At 51.7% G+C, this 21,817-nt stretch overlaps 1 protein-coding gene across 5 annotated transcripts in view; it reads left to right on the top strand.

Moving 5' to 3' along the window:
• Positions 1-21,817, top strand: part of DPP6 (dipeptidyl peptidase like 6) — an 898,846-nt gene that overhangs the window by 766,320 nt on the left and 110,709 nt on the right. For all 5 annotated transcript variants that reach the window (XM_078059778.1, XM_078059780.1, XM_078059777.1 and 2 more), the window contains exon 8: positions 3,073-3,193. In XM_078059778.1, coding sequence (XP_077915904.1) covers positions 3,073-3,193 — 121 coding nt within the window. The remainder of the gene's footprint in view (positions 1-3,072; positions 3,194-21,817) is intronic.

The raw sequence follows: 21,817 nt of genomic DNA on the forward strand, positions 1-21,817 counted from the left end.
CACATCCGCCCAGGGTCAGCTCCTGCTGCTATCTCTATGACAGGTGAGGAATCTGAGCCCAGGTCACGTAGCGCACCCTCTGTGCTCCCACGGCCTGTGGCGTGGACCCTCTCGTGCGGCCTGGAGCACACTGAGCTGGTACAGTCTGGACCCCCGTTTGCAAGTGTGAGCCTCTGAGGACTGCCTCTCCCCCTCGCGTCCCCATGTGTCATCGGACCGGCCGCCTAACTCCTGCAGGGGAGGGGAGCGAGGGAGACAGGCAGGCCTGGGGCCTGGAGGCCCGGAGGACCTTGAACCCCGGACCAGATGTTTAAACTCGGTCCCACAGGTACCAGGAAGAAGCCACTTCGGGTTTCAAGGAGCAGAATGACATGATAAAGATGGTGCTTTAGGGAAGAGGACCAGGACTATGGTGTGTGAGATGAACCAGGGGAGGGAATGACGGGAAGCAGGGACACCTGCTCCCTGTGGGTGGCCCCGGGGGCATCAGCCCCAGCAGGCGAAGGGAGAAGCCCCCTGCAGGAGGGGAGCTAATGTCTCTGCACCTGGGGGGAGGGGGCACGAGGACTGGGGTGCTGCACACGGGGAGCCATGGAGACAATCCCAGGGCGCCAGGAACCACGGCGATGAGCTGCGCGCTGAGCAGGGCTGGAGAGTGGAGGACTCCGCCCCTCGCCCGCCCCAGTGCCTGCCCTGCCCCTGCCTGCGTAGGTCTTCAGGCCCAGAGCCGTGTGGCCCTGGTCTCCGACCCCGGGAGCTCCACCTGCACATCTGGAGGGATCGGAAAACGTCTCCCAAGCAAAACGCACTCTTCCTACAACGTGTTTCTTTTCATTTTCCTTCCATTAAAAATAAAACCAAGGTGATAAAAGATTTAATATCTATCACAGCACATCTTACTCACTCCAAATATTAATTGGCTGCAGTCTGACTTGATTCAAAAATTTACTATAGGCTTAGAACACATAAAAGAAGTTAAAATTTAGTGATACATCTTTCCCTTAGGCAAACTCACGAGAACAGCTACTGAAGTTAAATTAGGATGTATACTTGTGTCTGGAAGTTTTCCAGCTCCCTCCTGGTTGAAGGGAATCCTTGAAGCACCAGGCGCCCTGAGCAGAAAACTGACACTTGGTGCTTTCAGATCTGCCGTCGGTGAGAGCCATCTGGGGAAACCGCCTTTTGTGCGTTTTCAGTAAAAAAAAAAAAAAAAAAAAGTTAGTATTTCCACCCCTTCCTGTGCTGTGCAAAATACCCTCTCTTTGTGGTCTCCTAAATGACACTGACAGTATGTTTTTTAGTCTCTTTAAAAGAAGAACACCTGGTTTGAGTCCTGTGCCTGGCCCACGCGGCTCAGTTTCCGTGGACATGGCCCCGTGGGCACGGAAGGCCGAGTGCAGGTGCAGAAACTCGGGGCACAACAGATCAGTACCTCAGAGAGCACGGGCATTCTGTCGGCTCGTTTTTACTTGCAGAGCTTCAGGGGACATTAGGTTTCTCCTGGGCCATGGGTTTATAAATTTGGCTGCACATTGGAATCACGTGGGATCTTTCTTTAACATTCTGATTCCTGGCTCTCACCCCTCGATACTGATCATTGGGCTGAGCTGATGGACCGGAGAGTGGGATTTTTAAGAGCTCCCCGGATCATTCTAGTGGGCACCAGAATTCAAGAGCCACTGACCGAGACCGTCCTCTTCCTCCACGAATGGGTCACCACCACCCAGCGGCTCAGGAACAGCTTTACCTCGCGTCAGCCCTTCACCCAGACCTGGGTTCACTGAGCGTGGTCAGCAGACCCTCACAGCTGTCCCCTGGCTGGTGTCCCCACCACCCCCTCGTGAGCACCCTCAGATGACGGGGCCGGGCACACGGTGCCCCCCCAAGGCCCCGCTGCCTTCTCATCCCCAGGCTCACATCTAACTGTATTGCTCCCTGCTGCTGGTGGGGTTCCACAAGAGGAGCCGGTCCTGCCGGCCCCTGGCTCCCCCTGCCACCTTGCCCCTGACAGGACAGCCCACACGGAGCCCCTGTCCACCTCCGCCGACACCCTGTGCCCACCTCGGCTCAGCTCTCCTCCCATTCTGTTTCTTCTGTGCAGCGAGGTTCTCAGCCCATCTCCATCCTACTGTTCACTGAGCCACAGCGTGAACAGCACTTTCTCGAAACCCCGTCACTTGTCACAGCACGGGTGACCCTTGAGGACTTTATGCTGAGTGAAATAAAGTCGCAGGAGGACAGATACCGTGTGATTCCATTTACCCGAGATGCTCCAAGTCACCAGATTCGTGGAGACTGATGGCAGATGCGGGGGGCTCCAGGGGCTGGGGAGGGGTGAGCATCAGTGTTTCGTGGGGACAGAGTGTCAGCTGGGGACGACAGGAAGGTTCTGGAGACGGTGACAGCGATGGTGGCACGTAGTGTGAATATGCGCAATGCCACCAGATTATTCGCTTAACCATGGTTATGGTGGCAAATTTTGTGTCGTGTATATTTTCCCACAATAAAAAAATTTTCCGTCATGTTCTCAGGGAATCCTTAGACCTAAATTGGGGAATCCTGTTACGTCTTCCCGGAGCTCCCCCTGCCCCCATCAGAACATTTTCCTGGTAAAGTTTGTCTTCTTTCCCGGACTGTAAGGAGAACGAAAGCACATTATATGTCCCACCCCATTAATCATGGCCCCTTAGAGGAGGTGCCACTAAGTAATCGTAATGACTGTTGAATGAATAAATGCCAGGTTCCTGGTGTTTCCTTCCCCCCCCCCCCATCGGAATTGCTAGGAACGGGACAATAATGGGAAATAGTCATTGCGGTTTGCGTGGAAGTGCCTGAAGTATGAGACCACACATTGTCCCGTCCTGGGGCAAACTGTGTGAAGTGGGGATGGGGGAGACGTAGGGGTACGTGGGTGAGCCCCAGGTGATCCCGACACTGGCTTCGTTCTACCGGTTCTACCGGAGAAATGCGGCAGGCCAAAGCAAACCACACCACCGCCTTCAGATTTCTTAAGAGCACCGTATTTAGAACCATGTCCTGGGTTAACGCGGTGTTTTCTCTCCTCCCAATTAGATATTTATCTTCGAAAACAATATCTACTACTGTGCGCACGTCGGGAAGCAGGCCATCCGTGTGGTCTCGACTGGGAAGGAGGGCGTGATCTACAACGGCCTCAGCGACTGGCTGTATGAAGGTGAGCCGCACGGTGGGCTGGACAGCTCTGGGGGCCCTGCTGCCGCAAGACCGGCGGTGATGGTGGCTGTCGCCTTTGACCTCCGCTGTAAGTTTACCTCCCGTTTCTTGAGGTTCCGCCAGGTTACAAAGACGCTGTTGGAGCGTCAGGGAGCATCAGGCCGTCAGTGGGAGCCCTCACCTGGTGGCCAGGTGCGCAGAGCTTTCCAGAACCCAAACTCCCGGCGGAAGGGGCAGGAGGCGCTGTTCTGGGAGGTCTGCGAATACCGAGGTTTCCCGAGCCCCTCCCCAAGAGGTAGGGTGTCTTGTTTTGCCTGGGGGTGGAGGGAGAGCTGGAGAAGAAATAACGGGCAGAGCTTTCCGAAGAAGCTGGTCCGGGTGATTTGCTGTTTCGAGGACATGCGCCCTGGTGCACGTTTTCTCCTGCTGGCTTTCCTCTGTGCCAGAGTTCTCCACTGGAATGCATTATTAAATAACTAAAAATGTGAGCGGGAGGCTCTCTTCTTGAACATTTATAATCTGTCTCCACGCGGATGAGACTTCTGTTGTAACAGCAACGATCATGTATTGATCGCTATCGCGTTCTGGTCACTGTTCTGAGCACTTTCTTATCTGTAGCCTCATCTAACTGTCCGTCTGAGTCAGCTCTAAAGGGCACTGTAGACCGGGGGCTTAAACAACAAGCATTTACTCCTCACAGTTCTGGGGGCTGCAAGTCCAAGATCAGGGCGCCGGCCAATCCGGTGTCTGTCGAGGACCCACCTCATAGACAGTGTCTTCACTGCGCCCACACACGGCAGAGAGGGGGAGAGAGAGAGCTGGTCTCCTCATCTCCTTATCAGGGCACTGATCCCACCATGGGGGCTCCCCCCTCATGATCTCATCCCCTCCCAAAGACCCCACCTCCTAACACCATCCTACTGGGGACTCAGGCTTCAACTTGAATTCTCAGGGGCGCATTCAGCCCATAGTGCCCTCACAACAACATGGTGACAGGAGTATCATTGACGTTTCCCACATGAGGCAAGAGAAGCTTAAGTGATCTGCCAAAGTTCACACAAAGCTAAGGAACATGTCCTGGGGAGTATCATTGTTCAAGTCCAGGAAAATTCCTTTCTACAAATCCAGGTGTGGATCAGGATGCTTCTGCGTCAGCATTGGGCCAATAAACAGATTATGTCTTCTGCACCTCCCTGCCTGAGACCCCGTGGCCGTGGGGACAGTTCACCATGCTAGGCCAAGGGGAGGTCAAGGAATTATCAAGCCCAGAAAACACCATTTTTCCTCAGTGCTGTGCATTCCTCAAGCCAGGACTCTGCACTGTGGGGCTTTATGCACCAACGGGCCTACAGCAGAGAGATCCATAAGCTTATTATCAGTTACCATCATCATTTCACTGAGGTCTCCAAAGCATAAAAATCTATGACTTGATCTCTTGTAAAAGTTGTATACAACGAAATGCACAATCATCAGGACACAGTTTGGTATGAGTTTGACAGATGTCTGTACTGTGCACCCCAATCAAGACATCGAGTATCCCATCATCCCAGAAAGTTGTCCTGAGCCCCTTCCTGTTCCATCCCCGCCCCCGAGTCGCCCTTCCTGATACCACGGCCAACCTGATTTCTGTAGGGCCTGTTTTCCAGCAGACATGCCAGAATGGGGGTGCCCATCAGGGCTGTCCTCTCCAGCGCGGTCACCCCTCCGAGGGGTTTATTCTAACGTGGGACTGGCAAGGCTCAGAGCACTTAGGATTCCAGATTTTAAGTTGCTTTCTGGGCCCCAGGAGAATCAACCTGAAGATTTTTTTGCTGTATTGTCCTTGGCCCCACCTGAGGGTGTCACTGGAATGAAAAGGAAACTGGCCAGTGTCCACTCTGGTCATGTGCACAGCCAGGCCCATGAGCGGCTGGCCCCAAGTCCCAGAGAGGTCAGTGCAGTAGTGACCTGAAGGCCCCCCCAAAAAAGGAAAGATCCTGGGGTCCTGGCAGTTAAAGCCTAGACAGCTCTAGGACTAATCTCCTTAAAAAAAAAATTCATAACCAGAAGATTTAAAATATCTTTTTTAATATCTTCCCAATAAAATAAAAAACTCATCGCTTGGCAATTCAAGTTAAGCTTTTGCTTTAGCAAATCCATTGAAAGGAAATTTTTCTTCAAGGCATTTACACGAAATTGTGTTGGTGTGATAACAGAGCCCCAAATATTTTAAATCGATCATAGCTGATGCGGCAGCTTCATCCACTTAGTGGTGTTTCCTGGAAGGTTATAGACGCTGATGCTTGGATTTCTCAAGTTGGGGGACTGAGAGCCCCAGGAATCTTGGTTCCTGTGTGAATAATGGGTGAACTTTGAAGATTGTCTTTTTCTAATCTGTGACTTAACTATTTCACTTCCAGACACCACTTCTAAAAAAAAAAAAAAATTGAAAAAAATTTTGGGGTGGGGAACACCCTGGAAGTGTTTGCAGAGGGCCTGACATGCTTGGAATTGTGAGCTCTGAGAAGATACGAGACTGGGTCAGTGGGGAGAGACTCTGCCGTTCGTGGACTCAGAATATCGAATGCAATATCGATTTGCTTTGTTTCCCAAAAGGGGTCTTAACGCATTGGACCTTTCAGGATGCTGACATCAGGCTGAGGGCGAGACGAGGTGGGAAACATGGGGGCTGCTGGGAGCCTGAGCTCCTTGAGCAGAGGTGTGCACCCACCCTGTGGGAAAATCTGTCCAGTTAACCGAAGTGACCCACCCGTTGGCTGGAAACAGCTCTGCGTACCTCTCCGATTTGCTGAGTCCTCAGCTCATGGTGGCCACCGACTGATTTTGATAAGCAAAATGCAATCTTTGTTTTATTATTCTGGGCAAATGTCATGCAGTGACACAGAATTTTGACTTTAGTATAAGATTTAAAACTCCTTCATACTGTCCTACAACTGTGTTAAGGTTTACTGAGGTTGGCTACCCAGAAGTGAAAATGAAGATATTCTTGGGGTTTTTTTGAGAACTCCAATCCTGGGCCCTGTTAAGAATTCCCAGTCTGATGCAGGTTTATATTCCTGTTCGTAGTGTTTCCATCTCCCGCATCACCAGCATGCACACGGGGAATGCTGGTACAGCACAGGATTGGTGGCCTGTGGTTTTCTAACGAGACTCGAAGCCGTCCAGTGTGTCAGCCCAGCTGTGAGACATCCACACTTCTGCTATCTCAGCAGTCATCTGCGTGCTCCAAGATAAATACCGTTGTTCACGGACGTGCCCGTGTCATGAAGTGGCTTGTACCCCAGGGAAAGTGGGAGGTGTTGGGGTCACTTGAGAACCAGGTCTTCCCCCACATAGAGAAGCCCTTATTCCCTCAACTCCTCTGAGACGCTGGTGGGTGCGAGAGGGCGGTGAACTTGGGGCACAGCCTGGGATCATCGGGCTGGAATGATGGACAGAGCTGAGAAAGTGGCCTGAAGGATATTTATTTAATTTGTGGTTTGGAATGGATGTAATCCCAGGGTTGAATTTTAACCTGAACTAGTCCAGAGCTTAAAGGTGCTTGGAAGATGTGGCCAGATCCGAGGACCCTGCATGGCCAGGCAGCCTTGCCCCGTGGAAGTCAGCAGGAATAATGCTTAGTAGAGCCCTCAGCTAGCTTCCCTTGTGCGCATTCCTCTAGCTTGGTTTGAGGATCCATCTGGTCAGGTGGTGCCTGAGCTACAGTGCCCAGATTTCGGGAAAAGTCCATGAAAGTCCGTGCAGACCGCGACGCCTTCTGCTGTGCCCATGCCTGGTGCCCACTGTTGCCCCTGTCCTTCCGTTTCCTGTAGCCCCGGTGCTCCCACCTCCTCCCCAGGGTCACGGCCCTCATGGCACCCTGCCCTCTGTCCACGTACCCGGGACCCCCAGATCCCTGTCTGCCGTGCCCTGGGCTGACTGTGCCCCGCCGAGGGCTGGTGTGGGGCAGGAGCGGATGTGGCCAGGCTGGCCAGCGAGGCCCCTTTCCCACAGCTGCCGTGGACAGAGATATGTTAGCACGTCCCGAGTTCGAGCCCAGAATGCTCTAGAAACACTGTTCTCACTGTGGTCAGGCCTGCTGTGAAATCAGGTAGGGTTTTGCTAGGCTGGCTCATCCTGTGCTGCCCACTTACATCTAAGCCTGGTCATGCGGTCCTGACGTGCCCGGTTCAACCTTGCGTCCAGAGGCCGCAACAGGACAAGTCTCAGGCCTGTGTTGCAGTTCTTGACGCTGTTTCCTAGAACATCTTGTCCGGGGTCAGCACTGATGACCTGGCAGCTTTTTATCCCAGTGAGGTGCTCTGAGCAACATCAACAAAGGGTCCGGCGGGGCCCCAGGTGGATAAATCCGTTACCTCATGATTCGTGGTTTTGCTGTGATTCCATGCCTTACAGTTCTGATTATTCAAAGGACGTTGATGGGGAAAGGCTTCCGTGGGAAGAGACGTCATCATGGGCGAAGGCATTTGTGGAGATCTGTGGGATGACTTAGTGTGCACTTTCCACAGGGAGGGCTCTTCCCTGTTCATCCCCATCACACCAGACTTTCTCCATTGCATGAGATCAAAACAAAGCTCTCAAGTCATATTTACCGTGGAACACGCATATTGACGTCAGTTTAAAATCATGGTTTATTAAGTACTTGGATGCTGTGTCTGCTTTACTGCACGTTGATGTTCGGTGTGTCTGGCGCCCACTCGGCGCAGGTCGCAAGCAGACCAAGCCACCTGGGACCTTGGTTTTAGGATCATGGTGACAGTCCGTCTTGTGGGGCACAGCCCCAGCCTTGGACTGTGTGAGGGAGCTGGGGGATATATCATACATCATTGTACCGGTGAGAAGGTGCTTCCAGCGCCTCTGAAGCTATTTTTTAAACTTCCTGACATACATTTAGATAATGATATTTTGCACCTTGTATGGAGACACTGTGGCGTGTAGACTCTTGATGGGCTTCTTTCATATTAACCATCTCTGAAGTACCTGGTTAGGGCATTTCAGTTGCTCGAAAACTGCCCTGGTGGTGGATTGAAGTGAATTTATGTACCCATCGTACATCATTCTGACTGGACTGATGGTTTTAAAATAAGTTATGCAGCCAGTTGTTCGATGGACTTGGAATTGTGTGCAAGTCTTATATGTTATTATTCAAACCACGGATTCCTAGTTCTTTGGACTTAGTGTTGGTTACTTCTCTGATTGACAGGATGGGAAATCTTTGGCCAGTCCGAGAAATCTTCACCAGTGCATGGCCAGAAGCTTGTGACTGGCTTGACGGAGCTGTCCCGTGAGGATGGCGTAGCTGTGGTTGAACACGAGCTTCACCACTTAGAAGCTCCGTGAACTTGGATGAGTGTTCACTCTTTGTGTCTCTGCTTACTTGTCTGCAAAGCAAGGGTAACAGCAATCCGCGCTCCCTAAGGTCATAAAGGAAATTAAATAAGCTAATGCAGGTCTTAGCATAGCTCCTGGCATGGGGGAGCACCGCTCTTAAACCTACTGTCACTTTACCTTGTAATTTCTCCAACCTGGAAACCCAGCAGACATCAACTCCACTTTCTCATCTAGCATGGTCAGGAGTCAGGAGCATGAATGTGTAGTTAATTCTTCCCTGGCATCAGTTTTGAAAACTATTAAACTCTATCCACTCATAAATTATTGTCTGTGATATCTTTATGGAGGAAGGGCTTTGAGTTCCAGATCAACCTGGAAGGGATATGTGTACAGATATGAACATCTCTTCGGCAACCTTCCCTCTGCTTTGAGGTTCCCCAGGCTGGATTGCCATCCCTCACTCCGTGCTGACACCTGCCACAAAGATAGCTGTTTTCTTTATGAGCACCAAAGTCTTGTGACTCGGTTAAAAAAAAAATGACGTTTCATGAGTGCTTGTAGAAATTAAATACTTCAAAAAATTATATTCCACTTCATCTGTGACTTCTGAGGGAGGATATGACATGGAAATTATGATGAAAATACCTAAAATGTAATCAGCATCTGGAAAAGCCACAGACCTATGAGGCACCATGGGGCAGAGCATTGGCTAAACCCAACGGCAGTCATTCTGAGCCATAAGCCGAATGCTCTCAGTATTTAATGTATAAAATGAGCATTTTTCCTGCCCAACTCCATAAAGTATTAATGATTCTGACTTGGATAGCATCTAAATGTTACCTGTAGAGAGACACAGAGAAAAGCTACAACTGCTCACCATTCATTCAGCCCAGACATCGATATGATGAGGTTCATTCCGTCTATGCCATCCTCATCCACGGAGGGATGCCTTCAGGTTTCCAGACTCTGGACAGTGGTCCATGGCAAGGGATGAAGGTGTCAGGCATCCGGGGAGACTAAGATGGCCAGTCTAGATGTGACTGGCTGTCAAGGGCCTGTGGGCCCACTGGGCTGGTCCAAGTGCATCTGAGCCCACTGTGGCCTCCTGTGCCCCTCAGATCCCGTTGGACCATCCTGCCAGCTTGTCTCCCACACACGCCATTCTTATCTGTCCTTGTGGTGCTGCCTCAGCTCCAAACTTAGACCCAGGCATTCTAGAAACTGCCCTGAGGATGTCAACATCCCACAGAAGTCAGCTGGTCTCCCTCCCTTCACTGTCAGGGTTTCCACGTCCACGAATGTCCCTCAGCAACAACCTGGTTGTTGAAAAGCAACAGTAACTGCGAACCTCATTTCAGTTACGTTTCACCGTTTATCCCCGGAGATGAAGGAGGTGGGCATGCCACCGGGGATGCTGGCGACCCTCTGACCAGGAGCGGAAGGCTGTGGGATTACAGCCACCCAGGCCCAGACCACCCCTTTGTTAATGCAAGTCGGGGTTACCCGCCGAAGGGGTAGGACCAGGAACGTCTGCCTGCCACTCAGTCATTCTTGCACGCCTTGCTGCGCGAGGAAACGCATCGAGTCCTCTGTACGGAGCCCTAGGAAGAAAGCACTACCCTAGCCTGTGTCACAGCTGTGGAAACTTCGCCTTACCCACGTTCAGTGACTCCTCCGTGGCCACGCTGCCAGTAAGGGGTTCCAAACCCAGCCCCCTGACCCCCTGCCTCTCGTGGCACTTTCTACATTTCATTTTTTGCACATGCACGTCGGCTGGAATGGCTGCTCGGGTTCTGAGCAGACCGTCACCTTGGCGTAGCTGCTCTTGGCAGCGGCCCCTAATGCAGTTGGCTCCCTGCAAGGCGTTTCTCGAGCACGGACTTCCAGCCCCAGAGGCCTGAGTTTGAGTCCCCGCTCTGCCCCTCAGCCACCGGACGCCTTGAGTAAGACACGGATCTTTGTCCCTCGTCTGAACACTAAGAGCTCAGATACCTTCCTGTGAATGCCTGTTGAAGGAGCATATGCATGAAAGCACGGGCTAGTGTGGTCGCACCACACAAAACAGCTAACACTAGTACGTGTTATCGCACACGAGCGCACGCGAAGGGAAACGTCCCATGAAGCTAAACCCCCTGCCGCCTGCCTGCCTACTGCCCGTGGCTGTTGATGTCTCAGACGCCCGTGTGCCCAGATTAGACGGTGTCTGCCACGGAAAGAGCAGAAGGTCGGACAAGCACACCTCAAAGCACGGCGTCCCCCGGAGCCCACAGCAGAGCCCAGGTGAACGCCCTGCCGTGCAGCCGCATTCGGGACTTCTCCCGAGAGACGAGGACTTCCTCACCCATAACCTCCCTCTTCTGGTCCCCTCGTTCCCTCATCACCATGGTGACCGGCTGTCCAACGCAGGGTCCTGCTCTGTACCCCGGAGCACACGAGCCAGGAGTTGCCATCTAAACTACACAGTGGATAGTTCGGTGCTGGGCTGGGGAGTTATCCGAGTCGATCTTGGGGTATTCTTCTGATTTTCTGGCCGGAGTCAAGGTGAGGCAGCAGTATGTGCTGAAGAAGACCCAGTACTCTGCTTCTGGAATCTCTGGATGGAGGCCCGTGGCATCTGGGATAGCAGCCAGGGACCCTGCAAGGTGAACACAGCTTCAGTGTGAGGAAACAAGAAAAATCTGATCCAGAGTCTGCCCTGCAGTCAGTGCTAAGGCAGAGCTCGTGACTTATGCTTGGCAGCCCGGCATCCCCCCCCCCCCCAAACTCAAGTCCCATCAGATGAGGCAGGAAGGAGCCAGGATAGGCTAGGTCTCTGTGAATAACAGAACACAAAAACAAAGCAAACCAAACACCACCTCCGTAACTCAAAGCAATACAGAGACTCTCTCACCATGATCACACATGCCCCCTAGATCAGGGTGTAAGTGGGGGACCGTCACCACGGTCCCACGCTGCTGGGGCTGCCCTCCTCCCAGGCCTGGAAATGACACCCTGGGCACTTCTGTTCACAGTTTATTGTCCATAACTTGCCAGCAGGGCCCAGGAAGTACCATGCCAGCCACTGTGCAGAGTGGGGTGAACCAGACAAGATGAAGAAACAGCATTAAAGATTCCACCTCTGGGCTGCGCTCTTGCAAACAGCAGCCCTCAAATCTGGAGACCAGAGCAGAAGAGGAATTAACTGCAGGGATGTTGAGATCTCTTAGAATCAATGAGAAGGTTAGAGGATCAGATTCAAAAAACAGCCAGAGAACAACAGTAGCCAAGGGGATCCTACAGGGCCAGTCTAGTTAGAATGGATGCTGGGAGGTGGGGGACGTGGAAGGAGGACAAGACAGGACATGGTGTCAGTGAATTACTAAAAAATAGAAAAGCCATGTTCCTCACATTGGACCACCCATATACCACTAAAGCAGGGTATTCCAAGAAATAACTAGGGTCTGTAACTTGTTATCATTGTAAACTCACCATATTGCATACTGAATGGCTAATAGCTGAGGGAAATGGTCAGAATCACCATCTTGTGTGATCGCTTCCATGGGAAGGTTGATGAATGTCACATGCCACCTTGCAGTCAGCTCTGTTCCTGCTGGTGTCTCAGTGGAGTCCGTGAATTAGTGCTCATGCTTCCCAATGAGCAGCTCTTGGCGGCAGACCTCAGGTTCTCAGAGTCAGAAGCTAAGTCTTCGTTTGAAAAGCCAGCAAAGGCTTTGTTAGTATCTTAGAAAGATGACTGGAGATTTTAATTCAACATGAAGAAATGATCTGCTTGGATTTGTGAAATCAGAAATAAGAGAAATCTAAGGGGAAAACGTTCTCTCAAAATATGGGAAGAATTCCCACTGGTCTTGAGAAGTTTTACTGACAATTAATTACCTAATCCTGAGAGATTTTGATAAATAATATATGATGTCCAGTGGTTATATTTTTTTAAGCTTTTTAATTATGCATCAATTGTGAGATTAAGACAAACCCATCTCCATCTTTTTGTTACAGAGGCTTAATGAAATTTGAGTGTTTGTGGCTAAAATCCTTGATGCCCTCGGGAACTTCCATTCCTTTTAGTCTTTCTGTGTTCTTATATTACTGGGACATTAGACCATTTACCCTAATACTGAGGGTTTTGTTAACACAGTTCTATGAAAACTCAAGTTGCCAGTGCTTGAAGGAAGACCCGTCTCCGTGCCATGTGTACCTGAAACAGTTTCATTTGAGACTCAGACACCCCATCCAAGCCTTTGCATTTAGTCATCAAATCTGTTTCCTAACCTATTTGGGCCTTAGTTTCTTTTCCCTGTTCTGAAAACACTGCTGGAATGAACTAGATAACTCCAAACTTCCTCCCATCACTAACGTTCCCATATTTAAATATCAGCGCTTTAAACACATAAGATGACATGAACCCTGTATTCAAGCCAGATGACTTCACAATGAGATATTTACCTGCCCTCACATGTATTTAGTGGATGTGCTGGAGCAAAGGTCCCCAGTCATAAGCAGTGGGGACAGAGCCCAGGGGGTGTCTCCATCTCCTTCTCTCTCCCCCTCTCCCACACACAGGGCACTTGTGCATTAGGAAAAACTTTTCAGGTGATTCTGATACCCCTTCTCTTTACCCTCTGGTGAAACTATCTGCTCTAAAGGAATGAGCCTGATTTTCTTTCTTTTACCACTGTTTTCCTTTCTTTATATAAAATTTGCATTATTAGTATAACTTTTCTCTTTGCTAAGAGCTGCCCTTGGGAAGGTGCAGGTGGGTGAAATGTCCGCTCAGATTCTCCACGTTGGAGCAACCTGAACTTGGATGCATAGAGAAGACTCAGTCTTGTCACTGATCCTATGACCAGTGAACAGAAGCAGCAGACTGGAGGAGTCAGGTTTCAGGTCAATTCACATTCTTGCTTAGCTCCCCAACCCTGGAAGAGGCTGTCCTGGAAAGGTCAAGCAGAGGGAGGTCGCTGCCATGTGCTGCGTTGTCCTAAAGTGCTTCTCGCATTGGGCAGAGGTCAGACGTGCAGGCCTGGCGTCTCTAAGGGCACAAGCTTGTGACTCTGAGCCCCAAGCACACCCAGAGCCCGGGGACCCAGAAGTCTTCAGGGAGGCAGAGCGTCTGCTCCCTCTCTGCTCAAGCTAATGAACCAGAGTACATTCCATGCAGGGCCAAGAATTGTCCACTCAATGGAGGATGGACACCTGAGCCCGGCAACTACTGGGTGCTGGCTCTACCCAAAGAAGATGTGACCTTTCAGCTCCTGATGAAAAAAATCCATCCAGCATGTTGTTCTTTTTATAGGAATAAGGGCATCTGGCACTTACTTTATCAAAAGAAAACCCAAGCCCTGTGTGGACACTAAGCGTGTGAAGTGTTGGGATTTTAAATAGATGTTCCTGGGAAGGCACCCAGCCAGGAGGCTGCCACGTCACTTCTTGGAGGAAGCAGGCTCTGCCTGGCCCCCAGGACAAGACTGCCAGACTACTGAAGGTTCGGGATCAACTCTTTCTCTGCTCCACGCCATCATTTTTTGAATTCTTTTATGTGTTCAGCTCAGACTGTCTCAATCACACTCTGGTCTCCCTTTCTCCCCATCACAGGGTTTCCGTTAAAGGTCAGCTCTCCCCCAGCTCCAGGTGGTTGCCCCTCTGATCCTGTGTCTCCAGACAGGTGGGAGGACTGTGAGGATTTTGCATGTAACAAAGTCCATTCCCTAAGGAAGATATTCCAAGACTCAGTAACGGCCCACGTGCCCCTCATTTACTCAGGAGTTGCATGCCAAGCCTCTACTGCGGGCCTGGCATTGGTTAGTCACTAGGAGAACACAGTGCCCAGCATAGTGTGGGCCTTATAGAGTGGAAGGAAAGGAGGAGATGAGGGAGGTACGCGATTCAGACCTCCCCTCATGGGATGGGCATACGGCGGCTGCCTGGGAAGTTCGGACTCTTCCTGTGAAACAGCGCTTCCTCACATCACCAGGTGCGCGTTCGTGCATTGATCCTGCACCAAATCCCCCAGGGTCCTCGAGGCAAACAGGGATGCTCGATGATCTGGACCTGCCTGCAAGAAGTTTATATAATGCAAGATGGTATTTAATCAAGTCCTGATTGTGTGGTCAAGTCTTCAACACAATTTAGACACTTTGGGCAAAATGATATATTCTGATTTAAGACTACAAAACATGAAAATCAGAAAACCAAGCAGCTATTGAATGTATTAATTCAAGAGTGCTTTAAACTTTTTCCCAAATGTCCTTCCATCAAGATATTACCAGTACATGGTCTCCAGTCTCTTTTTCAGTTCCTTTCTTTCACTAGATCCTGCAAGATGTGATCCAGGTAAGCTTGTCCTGCTGGGGAGACTTACAAAGTCGCTAGGGGAGAAGCTGATGATTAGAATGATTGTGCCTGTCTCCCTACATGGTCACCTCCCTGAGGAGGACACACAGAGACAGGCAGGGGGTGTCCCGGGCTTCCCCATCCAGCTCTGATGGACAAAGCCTTCCCTCTCATGTGCCAGGGCATGGAGGGTGGGCACCAGCTGAGCAGGACCCTCCAGTCGGGCTCTGTGGCTCCTCCCAGGGGTCAGCCATTCCGCACTCCTGGCCTGTGGCTTCTCCACCTGCCTTGGCACCTAGGAGGCCCTGGCAAGGGTGTCAGGGATCCCAGGGACTCTGGAACTTAAGGATAGAGAGACAGACCTCAGTGCTTGGCATCTCCTCCCCAAAATACTCAACATGCCAGAAAGTCTCCTTTATCCCGAAGACAAATTCAGGTGTCCGTGGACCCTTCAGGGAACGTAATGTACCACACTTTGAGGACCATGTGCATTAAAACAAAGTGAAGCCAGACATGAGAGAGAAAGCATCACAGGTGGTTATGGCTGAGATCCGCGGAGGCGGAGGCCGTGGTTTTCCTGACGGCCGCACTCAGGCCAGCGGCTTTCCTAGCTCGGCTCTGCGTGTCATCTTCAGCACGTGCCAGTGCAGGCTCTCTCTGTGGGCCAGGGTTTTACAGAATTATTTTCATTTCATTATAGCATTTAACTGAGTCTGGTAAAATCATCATTAAGGGAAAGTGAAGCTGAAAGGGGAATTGAAAACCACATACAAGAAAGGAAATCACCTTTGCAGTGTAATGGGCCTTCCTTGACTCTGGCTCACACCATGCAGGAACGGAAAAGGGACGGATGCTTTCCGCCCTGCGATCTCCCAGAGCAGCCTGGCGCCCACACAGAGGACATGAGCCACAGAGGAGGCGGGAGTGTGTGTACGTGTGTGCACGGGCACGTGTGTGCTTACGTGTGTGTACTTGTGTGTGCGAGTGTGTACGTGTGTGAGACAGAAAGGTGGATTCCAAGTAAGCTGCTTAATTAAATACCTACTTTAACAAAAGTGTGAGGACCTTGAGTGTACTTGCGCCGAATGTCACTGTGTCCTTCTGGTGTTGCTGGGTCCTTAAGGCCCTGCCCTTCCTGTACAGAATAAGGGACCCCTCCCCATCAGAATGCGGCGTGACCCACGCTGGCAGCGGCTCATCTGGCTCATCCACACGTGTGGGGCTGAGGGCACCATCCAAGGCCGTGGGTGGCCCACCCACAAAATTTCTTGAAAGTTTCCTACTTAGAAGACTCCAGCTGCAGAGAGAAGCATTTGTGTCTTTCCTCCGCTCAGTATGAACAAAAAGAGAACGGGAGAAGCCACAGATGAGCAGCCAGTGATGTTGTAATGAAAATCTGTTCGACCCATCCCGCCACGGAACAGAACATCAAACCCGGACTTCATGCCTTCCTCACTGGAGACGTGGGAGGGACGCTGCCCTCTGGTGGCGGCTGGGCATACCGGGCGCGGGGTCCAGGTGCAGGTGCTCTGGGTGGGGATGTGCCGGGCTCAGCGGATCTCTCCGATGATAATGAGATGCTCACACTGTGTAATATGCAAATCACACAGTGCTGATTAGCCAGGGAGGCTGTGAGCCTTGCAAGGTAAAAGCTCCGTCTGCCTCCTGGCTCGACGTTCACCAATTTCTTTTTTAACCCCCCATTTAATTCTGCTCCCGGCACCTTGGATAAAATATTTAGTGGCAGAAAAAAGGCAGCAGATGCAAGCAGGAATAAATAAGATTTTCTGTATTTAGAATGAGGCCATTTATTTCTGAATACAGATCTATCAGGCGTGTTATTTATGTCTTTTGCAATTTTCCAGGACCCAGATTCCTCGGGGCGCTTTGGATTTCTCCAATATACATAGAAGTGGGGGTGTAGGGAGCAGGCCCTTATTAACAGTCAGAACCCATGAGCCACTTTGTTTAGGAAGGACCAGAGCCCCATCTCACTGCATTGCATTTTCGTCTGCATCTTGCCTCATTCAAAGATGACAGCCGGCAATACTGATGTTCCTCAGGCAGGTGGATTCTCCGGACGCTGACGCCTAAGCTCCCAGCCTGTGAGCAGCCTGGCAGAGGAGACTGGCTGTGGCCTCGCTCTCTGCTGGCCAGCCCAGCAGTGTGGTGGAGAGAGCAGTGGGCCCAGAAGAGGGACTAAGCCGGGCTCTGCCCCTGTCCTGGGATTCTGGGTCAGTGACCCAGTTTCCACTCTGCCAGCCCTCAAAGCTAGCTCTCAGCAAGCTGTCAACATCCTCGGGCCTCAACCTCCTCCTCTGTGAAATGGGGTGACAGACGCAGTGGTCCCAGTGGACGGATCCTAGCCTCTGGTGTGCTGTGAGTGTCCAGTCAAGAGTAGGACAGACTTTGTACCCGGCTGAGGGCACCTGCCCTGCCCATCCTGCTGGATCCTGGGGAAGCTCAGAGGACACAGGGCACCTCAGCACCAAGTTGGGGTGTCGGCTGGCTGTGGTTATTGTTATCCTCAAGGAGAGAAGAAGAAACCAAGTGGGAGGAGGATGAGCTCAGGGCACAGGTGAGTGAGGGACTGTGAGAGAAACCAGAGAACGTTCTACACATCAGCGTCGTGGGAACATCCAGGAGGAAGGGGGTCGGCTGGTCTCTTCAGAGGAAGGCACCTCCCCCCGAGCTCCAACTTAGAAAACTCACCAGGAGGCATCCTGCTTTATCGGACCAGAATCCTGCTGGAAGCCCAAAGCCCCCAGTCCTTCGACTGGGACGATAACACCCGCCCTCCCCACGAAAGGGAGAAAGTGGAGCTCCTGCATTTGAAGTGAGGACGGGGCCCGTGTGACCAGCCTGATCCTGTTGGGGGCTTGTTAACGAAGCCCCTCCTTGTGAGATCCCCCAAGCTTGTGCTCTTCCGCTGGGAGAACCCCACCACAAGTACTAGTAAATGTTTCCCAGACATCTGGAAATTTCTACCTGCAATTATTTTATTCACACAGTGATTTTAACAGCCAGGATGGTTCCTGCGTCTTGGCTTTGGACCACACTCAGCCACAAAGCACAAGGAGAAAACAGAGCATAGCGACTGTTTGCTAGATTGTAGGCTTCTGTAAGCTGGCTAGATTTTGGCAAAGGGACAATTCACTGGGACCGCTGCTCTTCACTATAAAAAGAAGAGAAAATTTTCTGCCGACCACTGCGCAAAATCGAACAGAAGATTCATACAGCTGATCCATAAAACAAAACTAAAATGTACTCTTTATCTTGGAAACAAGCTCCCTAAGAGGATGAGAAACAAATCATCAGAGCCCTTCTCTGACTCCGGTGTGAGCTCCCGGTGGCCGGAATGACGTGCTCTGCCCGCTCATCCTGGGGGCTGCGGGAGCTCGCACTTGCCACTGCGGTCACAGCCGGTAAGTCCGTGATCACCGTACAGGGTGATCTCGGGAGGGGAATGCTGCAGCAGGACCGCAGGAAGGGGACAGGAGTCCTGGCTGTGCCGACCTAACACGGAGACGCCGCGAGCTCCCTCAGAGGCCTTGCCCCTCGGCACCATCTCCTGGGCCTGCGCCGTGCTGGGGGCAGAAGCCTGTCCCACCGTACTCTGCGCCGTCCCACTCCGTCTGCATTTGCCTCCCAGCGCCGTCTGCCTGGCGGTGTCGATGTCTTGTTCCACGAATTGGACCAGAAATCACAGGCTCTCAGAATGTGGCAAAGCCCCAACTGCACAGAAGTGGAAGCTGAGCGTCCCGTGAAGTTGGTGTCCTGGTCAGAGCAAGGGCTTTGGAGTCTGGCAGCCTCGACTGCGTCTCCCACCACGGAGACGTGTGAGCCGTGTCAGCCCCAGCACGTCGGTCCCCGTGCCCAGCTGCGGCGTCCCCATCGGCACCGTGGGTGACGATCGTGGTAACAGGTGCGGCGCCGCGCAGGATCGGTCCTGCCCTCGGCAGACTGCAGGTGTGAGTGTGCTGTTATCACCGTGTGTTAGTAAAACCTGGAACAATGTCTCTTCTCCAACACCGAGTGAGTGGCCACGGTCCTCGTAGGAGCCAGCCTTCATCTCTGCTTGTTAATCCCAGCCTACAGAACGGGGGTTTGGGGACAGGGGGTCCTGATCGGTCGACACCCCGGTCATGTCTGTGTAACGCACGGGAGGACGTATCATGGAGAGCAAAGCACCGCACGCCGCAGGTGCCATCGGGGCTGAAGTATAGACGCTGCCCTACCGAGTGTCGTGGCGCCAACGTGGGTCCGTCCGTCGTCTTTCTAGGTTATTGATTTATTACAGTAACAAGAATGGATGGAGGGAGGGTAGGGGCCCTAAGCGGACAGTGGTGTCTGTCTGGTTTGCTTGGGTACTGGGTCTTGTATGAAGAGGAAGAGCGGGAGCTTTCTCAAGGAGGGAGCAGCCCACCCGCTGCTTGGGGGGGGGGTGGAGCCACAGAAAGGGGCAGTGGGGGATCCGGGTCGGCCCGGTGGGGGAGGCAGGTTAAACAGAACCTGCTCTTCCCGTCTTGACAGTGTTCCCGCCTGTCCCTGCCCACACCGTGCTCCTCGAGATTAAGAGGACCCCGGAGCTCACGTCCCCAACATTCTCAACACTGCAGCGTCATGGGAATGTCTTCATAAAAGCTCTCACTGGAGCCATGACCCCGTGGCACATTGTGCAGTGGGCCATGCATGAGGGGGAAAGGGGCAGCACTACGGCCTTGAGGATTTGCAAGGACCTTTCTGCACTTGGTCTCCCTTCTTTGGGAAGGGAGGTGTGTTTCTGGCTTCTCACAACTTTGCTCTTTCCATTTCGTGGGTGAGGGATGTGAGGGCTTGAAGGCCTTGTTTAGGGCCGTGGGTTGGTGCCTGATGGGAATGTCCCGGTTTCTGTGACTTGCTGCAGCCGCTCCTGGTTGGGGGGGGCTGGTTAATAAGAGCAGGTTTGCAGTGCATGCATTAATTCCAGATGGCCCATAGTTTTCAAACTATAGGCCTTGCCCCAGTCATGCAGCTCAGTGAAGTAGGATGGTGTTGAAGAGGACAGATGCTTTAATGAAAAGGGGTGATAGGGTATAGGATAGAAAGTAGGAGAGAAATGGTAAGAATGGGAATATTTCTGGGCTGGGTGTGTGTGTGCGTAATGGTGGGTGATGGTCCAACACAGTGGTGGCCGTCATCATGGACCATTACAGAGGATGACACCACCCGCGTGTAGGGTGGCAAAGGGAAGCCCGTCGGTAGGGGAATAGCCTTTGGGGAGGGGCTCCGCGGGGTTCCGTGTTCCCGCCACAGGGTGTTTCTCCAAGGATGGGTGGTGGAGCCACAGCCCCAGAGGCGTGGACACAGGGTCAGGTTTCTTTCAGCCGGGAGCCCCTCTCGGGCCCAGTCGGCTCCCAGAGCTGCCTGCTCCTGAGCCCCTCGCTTCTCTGTGACAGCCAGACCCAACAGCGCTGTGGTTCTGCTGAGCAGGACATACAGAAGGCAGGTGAGGGCGGGAAGGCGAATGCGCCGCTCTCAGGGTGAGGCTGGCTGTGGGGGGCAGGACCATACACAGGGCAGGGCTGCCGAGTGGCAGGGGTGTGTTTCTGGCACCTTCTAATCCTTCCCCGCGCTCTGAAACGTACTAGTATACACCGGCATGCAAAGGTGTGCCCAGGTGGGGGCCCCGCTGCACCAGCGACTTCCGGGAAGCCAGCAGGTGTTTCTGACTTGGCGGGTACCTCGCCCGGGTCGAATCGATGGAGTTATGCCCCTCAGGCATTCGGCAGCCAGCACCGCAGCGGCTTTAAAGGAAGGGGTGGGATGGACTGTCACCGAGCATGGTCCCTGCCTCTCGTTCGTTCTGTCCCCCTGGAAAGGGCTGTCCGGCTGAGGCCCGTGGTCAGCTGCCCATCTGGACCGGGTGACCTCACGTCCTTGGCCGACTGCACAGCGTAGAGCTGCTTCAGGTAGAGCTGCGGTGACCATCTGGCCAATTCAGGGACACGGGTGGGCTGTGAGGACAGCTCAGCCCCGGGCTCTGGGGTGTGCCTGGTACTCCACCCTCCACCTCTCCTCCTCCATCTGCACCCTAGAAGCAGCACGGCAGCGCCCCTTCTCTGTCAGATTCCTCCTGAGCTCTTTCCCCGGGGTCAGTGTGTGTCTGCCTAAGTCAGAAGGCAGACTCTTGTTCTTTGAACAATAGAACCGAGACTAATTAATAACTTGATGTTGTCGGGAATGGAAACTGTTCTGAGTGCTGTTTATAATTTACAGTTAATTAACCTTCCTCTTTTAGAACAGCAGAAGCTTGAGACCTAATTCCCTGTCTCATACACGTTGTTTTTGATATCCATTATTTTTAAAATATGTTTTCACTGATATTAAGAAATAATTATGCAGAATATCTGAAACTGATTAAGGGGACTATGCTCCATTAGGATTTTCTTTGAAAATATGTTTAATAATGAGCTTTTCTGCAGTGTATTGTGAGAGGAAATATTATTCTCATGATACAACTTTAAAGTGAAAGCCAATGTATAATAGGAATGTTACATATCATTTTAAGGCTGTAATTTTGCTTTGTGGTGAAAAATTCTAACTTTCAGAAGAGGACAAAATAAAGTCAGTACTTTGAAAAAAAAAAACCTTTATAAATACAAACTGTGGTAAATCTCGGTTCGTGGCTAAGTCGCTATCCAATTAAAATTCCAATTTCAGAATCTCGGTCATTTTTAACTTTCTTGTGAATATTAACAGGATGATCAGCTTTGGCGAAACACCAGGAAGAAAGCTATAACTGTCCAAGGAAATTAAAAATCATTACAGGGTTGGTAATATATTTTACCTGAGACACTAAACCAATCACTGTATAGATTATTAAATTAATATCAAAGTCAGTTAGCATATTATGGCAGAACACTCTCTTTTTTTAAAATTGAACGGATTTCAGGAGCTGAATTTAAAACAGTGTTTGGCCAGT

The sequence above is a fragment of the Halichoerus grypus genome, chromosome 12 (assembly GCF_964656455.1).
Source record: "Halichoerus grypus chromosome 12, mHalGry1.hap1.1, whole genome shotgun sequence".
NCBI classification, from domain to species: Eukaryota; Metazoa; Chordata; class Mammalia; order Carnivora; family Phocidae; genus Halichoerus; species Halichoerus grypus.